This window comes from Macadamia integrifolia, chromosome 11, assembly GCF_013358625.1.
Source record: "Macadamia integrifolia cultivar HAES 741 chromosome 11, SCU_Mint_v3, whole genome shotgun sequence".
In the NCBI taxonomy this organism is placed as follows: Eukaryota; Viridiplantae; Streptophyta; class Magnoliopsida; order Proteales; family Proteaceae; genus Macadamia; species Macadamia integrifolia.
The window spans coordinates 4,801,435-4,812,182 of record NC_056567.1 but is presented as its reverse complement, the minus strand read 5'-3'; the positions used below and the strand labels follow the sequence as shown (position 1 = coordinate 4,812,182).

The 10,748-nt window shown below is 37.7% G+C and overlaps 1 protein-coding gene across 3 annotated transcripts in view; it reads left to right on the top strand.

Moving 5' to 3' along the window:
• LOC122094234 (pleiotropic drug resistance protein 3-like) overlaps window positions 1-10,748 on the top strand; it is a 32,156-nt gene that overhangs the window by 11,625 nt on the left and 9,783 nt on the right. Inside the window, exons 4-12 of one of the 3 annotated variants that reach the window (XM_042664967.1) lie at window positions 314-473; window positions 570-646; window positions 3,343-3,396; window positions 3,494-3,584; window positions 3,727-4,028; window positions 4,118-4,399; window positions 4,491-4,804; window positions 5,286-5,446; window positions 5,526-5,629. In XM_042664967.1, coding sequence (XP_042520901.1) covers window positions 314-473; window positions 570-646; window positions 3,343-3,396; window positions 3,494-3,584; window positions 3,727-4,028; window positions 4,118-4,399; window positions 4,491-4,804; window positions 5,286-5,446; window positions 5,526-5,629 — 1,545 coding nt within the window. Of the gene's footprint in view, window positions 1-313; window positions 474-552; window positions 647-3,342; window positions 3,397-3,493; window positions 3,585-3,726; window positions 4,029-4,117; window positions 4,400-4,490; window positions 4,805-5,285; window positions 5,447-5,525; window positions 5,630-10,748 lie in introns of those variants that run through there. The other 2 variants (XM_042664968.1, XM_042664969.1) reach the window with 2 other exon arrangements.

The following is a 10,748-nucleotide window of genomic DNA, read 5'->3' as shown; positions in this document are numbered from 1 at the left end:
GGGGTAGAAGGTTGAGTTGTATTCCAACACTAAATCTTTGAAGCTTCAAAATAAGTTCTGAGAAATTGCTAATAATAAATTGCAAAGAGAATAAAAAAAAATATTTTCTTTCACTTGTGAAAGTGGTTTTGGGTTAGAGGGATATGGAGATGTTGTCAGTTTTATTATTGAAGAGATAATGTTAACTAATATTTATATATTTTTTTTCAAACAATTTTTAATTGTGCTGATTCTTTGTTTGAAGTTATGCTTATATCATGGTATTTTAATCCTTTATCACCGCTTTTTAAAATTGTTTTAATAAAATCTCTAGGTTACTGGAGAGATCTCTTATGAAGGTCACAAACTGGAAGAGTTTGTTCCCCAAAAAACATCAGCTTATATAAGCCAACATGATCTGCACATAGCTGAGATGACTGTGAGGGAAACACTTGACTTTTCTGCATGTTGTCAGGGTGTTGGAAGTCGAGCAGGTAAGTTCTCTTTGGGCATACTTAATTTAAAATAGTTGCAAGTTCTCTATCTGTTTGAATTCACAAATTACATTATCTTGTTCAATATATATGAAGAGATTATGATGGAGGTTAGTAGGGGGGAGAAGCAAGCTGGAATCCTCCCAGACCCAGATGTTGATACTTATATGAAGGTACCTGTTAGAACCACTATTCTTTCTCTCCTTCTTGTTGTGCTTAATAATAGGCATACTACCCTGACTTCTGGGTAGGATCTATATATATTATGCGAGTAGAAAATGTTTTTCCCCGCCTTTATTTCAACAGCAAGATTTCCTACATTACTTGGTCCAATTCACTGAAGAGGGTATAATGCTTATACTTAGAGAACAGGAAAATAATAGTTTTTTTCTCGATCACCTTAAATTATAATAAAATAGAATATCTTAAACTTTCCTAACTAGAATTCTTGGACAGATCACAGATAAACTAGTTTCCTAGTAACAAGCAGCTCAACTACTAGTATAGTATTTTAAACTCTAAAAACTTCTAACCAACTTTCCTATTGAGGATTCTAGCAAACCCAACATTGCTAATATTAGGATAGGATGACTCTAGCCACGGGATCCACCAATAAAATATTAATTTTCATGCACCCCTTAAGACCCCCACTTTTGATCATTATATTTCATCTATTACACCCAAATCATTAATAAATCCTGGCTTAAATTTCTTAAGTTAGAATAGGTTGGTCCAAGTTATCTAGAACAGTTTAGGCTTATAAAGCTCCTTCTTGTTTCCAGTATTAGGAGTTTAGAGTCCTAATCTAAATAAGTATTTTATTTTCTTTTGTTTTTGAGTCTATAAGTACATATGTAAACCTCCTGCTATTGAGTTAGTTGAATGGATTTGGCTTGAAATAATTACTTGTGATTGGCTTGGGTGGTTGTTATCTCTTCTCAATACCCCTCTCAATAATCTCTTTTCCCCTTCAATTTTGTTCTCTCTCTCTCTCTCCTCCTCTATTCATATTCTTTTGTTTTGTCTGAATTTCCTTCTTTTCTGATTACTTCAATCTTGTAGTTTTTCCTCTTCCTAGACTACTTGATATTCTGATTCTCCCTCCTCTTTGCTTCTTGATTTCTCACATTTTTTTTATACTCTGAAACTTCCATGTTATTTTCTGATCATATTCTTCCACTATATCTCTCTTCCTATTTGCATCAATCATAACCTCACTTCTTTGTCCAGATTTTTCCATATAGCCATAATTTGAGGGTCATATCATCTGGGCACAGGCTGTTCAATCCCTACCCGCATCATGTAGCACCTAACTCCACATAGATGGCTAGGGGTATTCCTGCAATTATGAAAAAATCTAATTAAATTAAAAATAGAACATGCTCATGCCAATTTAGTGCTTGAGTTTCTTTTCCAAACCGTATCTTTCTTTTTTGGTCCACATCTGTCTTCTGAATTGTATCTACTCATTTGTGCTCATTACAAAGTAAGAACATTTAGAAATGCATCAAAATTATTTATCTAAATGTAGTTGTCATTTCCTAAACAAAATTAGGAACGTTTTCCCCTTCTAACTATTTTTCTCCACTTAATATGGTAATACCAGATGCAAGATACCAGATTTGGTGATCTTCCTTTTATAGGAAACATACACCATGGTTTAAGATCTTACTCTCGCCTCCCATCTCGCTGATTCAAAAAAGAGAGATCTAGCGAGTTCTCCCTGAGATCATGTATTTTTTCCCAGTCAACTCGGTGGTTGGTATCAGTGGCCATATGATCTTTGTAGCCCCCTGAAACTTGGTATTTACCCAGTTTTAGGCCTTCTAAACACAATGGAAATATCAGTTTTTTAAAAATCAAACTTAAAATGGTACTTTGACTTTGTACCCTATGTAAGTAGTCACCGACTCTTCATGCTCTATTCCACAATCTACATTCCACAATCAACACATGACACAACATAATCATAATAATTTAAAAGACATCATAGATAATTACTTAATTGTTTAACAACTAACACTAATGACTGATGAGTCACATTCACATACAAATTTAAACTTTTGTAACTCCAAATGTGTATGAGGAGGTAATATTCTCTACTCTTTAAGCTTCAATGAGTGTAGGAATGGAGATTCTCAAACGAAAACACCAAAATCCTTGCTCCTTAAGCATTTTTTCTTCAAAAAAGTAGAGAGAGAAGTGAGATCCTGAGATCTCGGTCAAGTTTTTGTACAATTATAACTCACTATACATCTCTTCTTGCCTTTTTGAAAAAGAGACATATTAGCTAGATCTCGCCGAGATCTTAAACCATGACATACACTAGTTAACCCAATACACTGTGTATTCACCTTGAGGTTTCTCCTAGCGCTTCCTTGAGTTTCAGAATCTCCTACTTCGCTTCATGAAATTAACATAAAACATCCCTATATAATTTTTTTCATTATGCACGTAAGAGAGGGAAGGTGCACGCTAGGTCCAACAGTAAGGTACGACTGTTGTGACCTTGTGGTCAAACGGTTGAAACAGGCTCTTGACATTCTTGGGGAAGGCTTCGTAGTTCTCGCCCTCGGACCTTTTTCATGCGAGAGCCTCGTGCACTGGGTACACCCTTTTTTATGCACTTAAGAGAGGGATAAAAGATTCAGTACACATATATTTGAATGCATCGGATTTCATATAGCACTTTTTCGAGCAGAAAACTGTCACTGAACAAGTGTGGAACTATTTTCAGTGTTATAGTGTTTGCTTCGTAGTATATATAAATTGCTGCTGTGGTGTATTATCCTTATATTATGTTCTAGTTTACAGTTGGTTTTTGGTGTATTGCAATTTTGATGACTTTATTTATGAACTTTTTTAATAGGCGATTTCTATTGAAGGCTGCAGAAAATCCGTTCAAACAGACTATATCTTAAAGGTAAATATATTCAACAGTTTAAAATCATGCTTTTCTTTATTTTCATAGCTGGCACTGGTTTATGTGACTGAATGCCTTGCATGTTAGTATCATTCAGATTCTTGGACTTGATATTTGTGCTGATACGATGGTTGGAGATGCCATGAGAAGAGGTATTTCAGGTGGTCAAAAGAAGAGAGTGACTACAGGTAGGGTGAATATTGAGATGGATCATGGATTGGATGATTATAGCATATCATTTATTCAAAATGTGTATGGATTTTGTTTTTGGAGGGTTTAAGTTGGATAATATAATTTTCGTCCTTCAAAAAATACAATGTATTCATTTAGGGGAAATGATCGTGGGTCCAGCAAAAGCTCTGTTTATGGATGAAATATCAAATGGCCTGGACAGTTCTACAACCTTTCAGATTGTTTCTTGCCTTCAGCACTTGGTGCATCTAACTGATTCTACAGCATTGATCTCACTTCTTCAGCCTGCACCAGAGACCTATAATCTGTTTGATGACATTGTCTTGATGGCAGAAGGAAAGATTGTGTACCATGGTCCACGTAATTATATTCTTGAATTCTTTGAATATTGTGGATTTAGGTGTCCAGAAAGAAAGGGAGCAGCTGATTTCCTCCAAGAGGTATCTGTTATAGCTATCTCCTACCTTATAAGTACTCTCTTATTCTCTAAAATGATGGACTTAAATTTCTTACTTTATTTTAAATTCAGGTTGTCTCTAAAAAGGATCAGGCGCAGTACTGGTTCCTTAAGGGCAAAGATTACAGCTATGTTTCCGTTGATGAATTTTGTGAAAGTTTTAAAGCATTCCACATTGGGAAAAAGCTGGAGGAGGAGCTTTCAGATCCATATGACAAATCTCAGAGCCATAAAAATGCTTTATCGCTTAATATTTACTCATTAAGCAAATGGGAGCTCTTCAAAGCATGCATGAGCAAGGAATTTCTTCTCATGAAGCGGAATTATTTTCTCTATGTCTTCAAATCAACTCAGGTTGGTATTTTTACGTTCGAGATTCCCTCCTATTATGACATGCCTAAATCCTTGTCCAATTAACTGCTGCTTGAATATTTGTTCCCTGCAGCTTGTAATTACTGCATTCATCACAATGACTGTTTTTCTAAGGACTCGTATGGGTGTTGATTCAATCCATGCAAACTATTATTTGGGTTCCTTATTTTATGGGCTTCTCAGGCTCCTTCTTGATGGATTCCCAGAAATGTCTCTGACAGTTTCAAGGCTCGCTGTATTCTACAAACAGAGAGACAGCTACTTTTACCCAGCTTGGGCTTATGCTATTCCATCGGCTATTGCAAAGGTTCCACTTTCTTTTATGATGTCCTTAGTTTGGACTGCTCTTACGTATTATGTCATTGGGTATAGTCCTGAGTTTGGAAGGTGAGTTTTCATGGACGGTAACTTCTTTAATTGATGAAATCTGAAAATATTTTGGTAATGGGAAAAGAAAGATCCCTGGTCAGGTGGCCCCTGAGCCAGTCGGAGGCCATGAGGGGCCTCACATGGGCATCAACAGGGGGTGGGTTTATTGTATTTCACTGGGTGGGGGCGACATTTTGCCCCTCCCACCCCCCTTGGGTGTCTGTGTGCAGGGTCCTCGCAACCAGGGAGTGTTCTGTGGCCCCTTGGTAAAATATACAGCTATTTGATAGCATAATAGCGTACAAGGTATCAGTTCTAGTGGATGCAAGTCAGTGTACCATTCAACAGACCCCACCTATAGTTGTATTTATGTGAGATGTATCTACACATTTTTTCATTTTTTCTTCTAAATTCTACTTATAAAATGTTGAATGTATTAGAATTCTCCATTTACAACTCTTTAAATTTAGTTCCTTGTTGTTTTATTTTTGTTTTCCAGGTTTCTCCGCCAGTTCATTCTACTTTTTGCTTTGCATCTAATGGGAACATCCATGTTCCGGTTTATTGCATCAGTTTCACGTACGCTTGTTGCTTCTATGACAGCTGGTAGCTTGACTTTGATGATCCTCTTTTTGTTTGCTGGTTTCATTATTCCATACCGTGAGTATCTCTATACTTCTTTCTAAATGAACTCCTTCAATAGTTCAAATTGATGTACTTAATACTGTTCTGGTTGCAGCCTACATGCCTACTTGGATAAAGTGGGGTTTTTGGGTTTGTCCATTGACATATGGTGAGATAGGCATAACTCTAAATGAATTTCTTGCTCCTCGGTGGCAAGAGGTGAGCAAAATCTATCTAATTTATTAGTTCTTATGTTTCAGGAACTTGATTTATATATTCATTAAATTATGAAAAAATATTACCCAAATAAAAATTATGAGATCGTTGCAATGCGATGCATGACAATATGTGGCCAACTTGGTTTGATAAATTTTCATAGAAGATATATGTCAATAGAATTTCAATGATCTATCTAATCCTTTTTTAATTTATCCTTTCTTTCTCTTTCGTTTTTTTGGCTGGATGGAAAATATATTAAAACAGAAGAAAAAGAACGAAAACACAAGCTACAAAGGCAACCCAAGGACTAGGGGCCCTAACACAGGCCACTAAAAACAAAAATACCAAAGGGGAATACATCCAAAAACAGGGGAGGGACAAAACAAGCACCAAAGTAGGGGGTACAAGAAAACAAGGAAGAGGGATGAAAGTTGAAACAACATATATAGATGATACATGAAAACTAGCGGGAGGGAGCAACAAGAGGGAGATCCTAAGAAGAGGCCAGATGCCTGTTTCTACTTGAGTCAAGGCACAGTACACAATTGTGAAGAATTTTATTTCTAATCTCAAAAGTGATAGTGTCTCAGACTTGCTCCATAGTACGCGAAGTGGTAGTCCGTCTTCTTTTGTTTCTTTGCCAACATTTATGATGGATCACTCCACTGAAAACTTTCCAAGAGTATTACAAGAGGATTTGTTGTTGAAAGTTTTAAAGACCCACCTTTGTTCTCTATTAAATGAAGGTTAGCTCTAGGAAAAGGCCAACACTTTCTAAGGATACCTTTCCAGGCTGATTTGGAGAAGGGATATGAGAAGAATAGATGGTCAACACTTTCAATGGAATTCCAACAAAGGCAACAATTAGGAATCATGATATTTCTTTAGGAAAGAAACTCCTTCTTCGGAAGAGAATAAGTGAAAGCTCTCCAAACAGTTAAGCAATGCCTTGGAATGGAAAATCCAACCAAATAAAACTATACCAAGGAACAGAGGGAGCCCTAGATCTGATCAAAATTCCAAGCAGAAGAAGGGGAGAATTTCTTACAAGAGTTTTCCATCCAATGGACAGCATCCCTACTTCCTGTAGACCTCAAACTAACTCTCTAAAGCTTATCCTAGACCTCGATGAGAGAAACAGAATTTCTCGGATCTGGAAGCCACCAACCATTTCTAAATATGGAAGACACCTTGGCCAATCTACTTGAGACTGCATCATACCTGATTCTGTCACCATACTTAAAAATTAGAACACCATCAGGGTGCCAATTATCAAACCAAAGTAGTGTGCTAGAACCATCACCAATAGATGATTGGATAAAAATAGAAACAAGATGCCAGTATTTGTGAACCTTTTTCCAAACCAGGAAGCATCCAATTGGGTTGATGCAGTCCAAATGGAGTCTGAAATTAAAAAGAAAGAAAGAAACTGTAAAGGAAAATAGGCCCTAATCCTTAAGGGGAGGAGACCCTATAAACAAAGGCCCTAATTCAAAGGGCATACATCCATAAGAACAAAAGGGAAACTCCTGATATACAAGAACTAAGTCAAGGGGGCTTATCGCGTATGTATCATAGAAATACCCCATTGATCCATAAGTTTGTCGCAATGGGGAGATGGCTTCCCTTGGGAAGTGATGGATCGACACTTATCCAAAATCTCAGATTTGATACATCGGACAATGGCCGGCCTTATCTTGTTACAAATCAGTCTACCCTTTGCTCCATCCAAATATGATACACAGTAGCACAAAACACATGCATACCAATATCTACAATGTTGCCACACCCCCAAAAAGTTTTGGCAACCGGAAAGAGCTACTGTCATTGTGTTGCTGCTCGGGAGTAGATTGGTGATCAGCACTTCATTCCACACCTGCGCTATAAAGGTGCACTCAAAAATAGATGATTGTCTCTCGAGTCTGCATAAACAGCAAAAATGCCTCACATGGATGTTCCTTTCAAGGAGTGATCTGTAGTAGAGAGTTCATCCCTTAAGCATCTCCAAGCTATAGATGATTGCCTTGGGATATTAGAGGGAAACCTAATGGATCCATCCCAATTTACCTTTGTGGTCTGTTGCCTAAGATGTTGCCAAGTCGATTTAGAGGAGAATACACGTGAATTATTCCTGTCGAAACCATGCAATCCAGATCACTTGATGGGAGGCATGTGATGCTATCATGCTTACCCCAAATCTGTTGTAGGTCCAAGGAGACCAGAGGACCCGGGTCATCCAGTCATTATCGCGAATCAAGTCATGAGTGACGGCCAGTCTGTGAGAGACGGAGTCATCCTATCCCTGTATCCATTAAGAAGAATCCCATCTGGGTGCTAAGAATCAAGCCGAACACGAGTTGTGCTGCCATTACCTATGATGTGGTGAACCATGCATTTTACATTAGAACGGTACTTCAAAATTTTATGCCACAGCCAACAGAAATTTTGTAACTACTTTACAGTTCAAAGAGATTTAAGTCTTCAACTCAAGATTATCAAGGTGTAAGTGGGACCCAAGGCGTTGGAGGAAGGTAAAAATTCAAGGGGACACCAACAAAGCGACGTCTAGGCGACTAAGGCGCCAGTTCAGACTGAGATGCCTTGATGCCACACCTAGGCGATGGCTTGATAAACTATGCTTCAAATATCAGTGACAAACCCAAGATACTAAGTCCCATGCGATGTTATGAAATTGAGATTGAATCCTCTTCACGCCCAAGCCTCCTTCCACATTTGTTTTACACATTGAGTCCCATGCAATGTTATGAAATTGAGTCTGAATCTCAGCAACAAATGCACAATAAATAGAGAATAACTCAGAATGATTTTCATTAAACCAAGTAACTCTGGAATAGTCATCAACATAAGTAACAAAATATTTGGATCCCAACTTAGACGTAACTGGACAAGGACCCCACACATCCGAATGTACTAAAGAAAAATGGTGCTCAAACTGTTTATTGACTCAAGGGGAATAACTCACTTGATGAATCTTCCCAAACTGACACGACTCACATTCTAAAATAAGAATCAAGTTTTTTTAAAACTTTGCAAAGACATATGACCTAGGTGGCAGTGAACTTGATGAGGAGACAGAACACTCGAGACGCAACTGAAAGAAAATCTTCAAGTAGATACACACCCCAATTTCATGGCCCCTACAAATCATCTTCTTCATTGTAAGATCTTGAAAAACACACGAATCAGGATAAAAGGTTATTGAATAGTTGTATGCATTAGTAAGCTTGGTGATAGATAAAAGGTAAAAGAAAAATCTGGTAAATGAAGAACGGAAGAAACGACAAAGAAGAATTGGGATGAACAATCCTAGTGCCATTGACCTTTTGCCAAAGAATCATCAGCCGAAGTGACACTGGAAGTGGAATCATGGAAGGAGGGAAAAAAAATCTGAAACACTAGGCATGTGATCGGATGCACTTAAATTGATAATCTAGGGACAAGAAGAAGATGAGATACATACAGTGGCATTACCTGTCTGGACAATAGTAGCAGTGGAGGGCTGAGAAATCTGAAAATAATTTACCGTGCTTATTCGTTTTCGGTCAGTACTCAGCTGAAATTGTTAAACTGCTGCTGAGGTGGTTTGCCATGAAGTTTCCAACAAAAATGTTGGGTATGCGTTGGCTTGCCACATTGATGGCACATTTGCGCCGTCCCTACACCGTCTAAAGGGTTTGGACTTTGGAGTACCAGCCCTCCACCATTGCCAGTACCAGTTCCACGGCCATGTATGTCTCCATGACCATCACCACGACCTCCTTCATGATTAGTGTTTTGAGACACAAGGGCTGAACTGTCCACTGGTATAGTACGAGAACCTTCTCGAGATACATGTAATACTCGGGAAAAGGTATCCGCAAGAGAGGCCACCTTACATTGCCAAGAATTTGAGAACAAACAAAGTCATATTTAATTCCAAAACCACCCAAAAAACCCATAATTGCTAGTAGTGCTGCATCTGTTGCACATTAGTGCTGACTGATAGGAAGCAAAGAATTCAGATCTTCATGCATCCTTTTAAAATCAGTAAAACATTGGGTCGGAGGACGATCCTTCCGATCAAACGATAAAATTCCTATGACAACTCATAAATACGATAAAGGTTATTTTATCTAGAATATAAAAAATTCAAGTACTCCCACAGCTTCTTCATAGTATTGAGGTGAATAACAAGATCAACAATATGATTCTCAATAGAATTCAGCAGCAGCCCCAAAATCTGTGCATCAATGGTATCGCATGTAGTATTCGTGGTAGGTCTAGTCTGTGTCAAGTGACTTTGTTGATCACGACCTTCAAAACTAATTGAACAATCTTCTTCCATTGCTGGAAATTAGTAACCCCTTCTAGTTTCTTCTCTGTGATCCGATTAGAGGATGAAGACACAACCTCGGTCACCGTATTCTTTGTATCAACAATCGACCCAAATAACTCATGAATCGAACGAAAGGATCACAAGATAAGTCGGCAACTCACAAATCAGCAACCTAAACACAAATAGATGGATTCAAAAATCAATCCAACAAATTGACTCCAACAATAATCGATCCCCAAAAAAGAAAAGAATATGGATCCCAGGAAAGTAGATTCCAACAACCGATTGATCATCTCCAAAATTTCTAACCAACCACCAAACACTTAACGCTCCAAAATATTGATCAATCACCTTAAAAAATTCGATCTATCAATCTTCATGATGCTCTATACCATAGTTCTAAATTTCGGAAATTTCGGCCCTAATTTTGGAAATTTTTGGAAATTTTGACCTGAATTTTGGTTTCGACTTTGAGATTTAGAAACTTGCTCTATAAGGAAACGGGGGTGAAAATTCCCCACTGTATGTAGGTGCAACTTCTCTGTTGTATGATGGTTTATAGTATCTCCGATACCGATACGATACCCTACGATACGTATCTTAAATTTAGTTGACCGATACGGTACACACTGATACGATACATGGAATTTTTAAAATCCTTTCGTATCGATATATATCCTACGATACATACTGATATGCATTAATACACCACCAATACACATCGATACGAAACGATATGCACCGATACAACTATAAAAAATATAAAATCGAGGTGAAATGTAT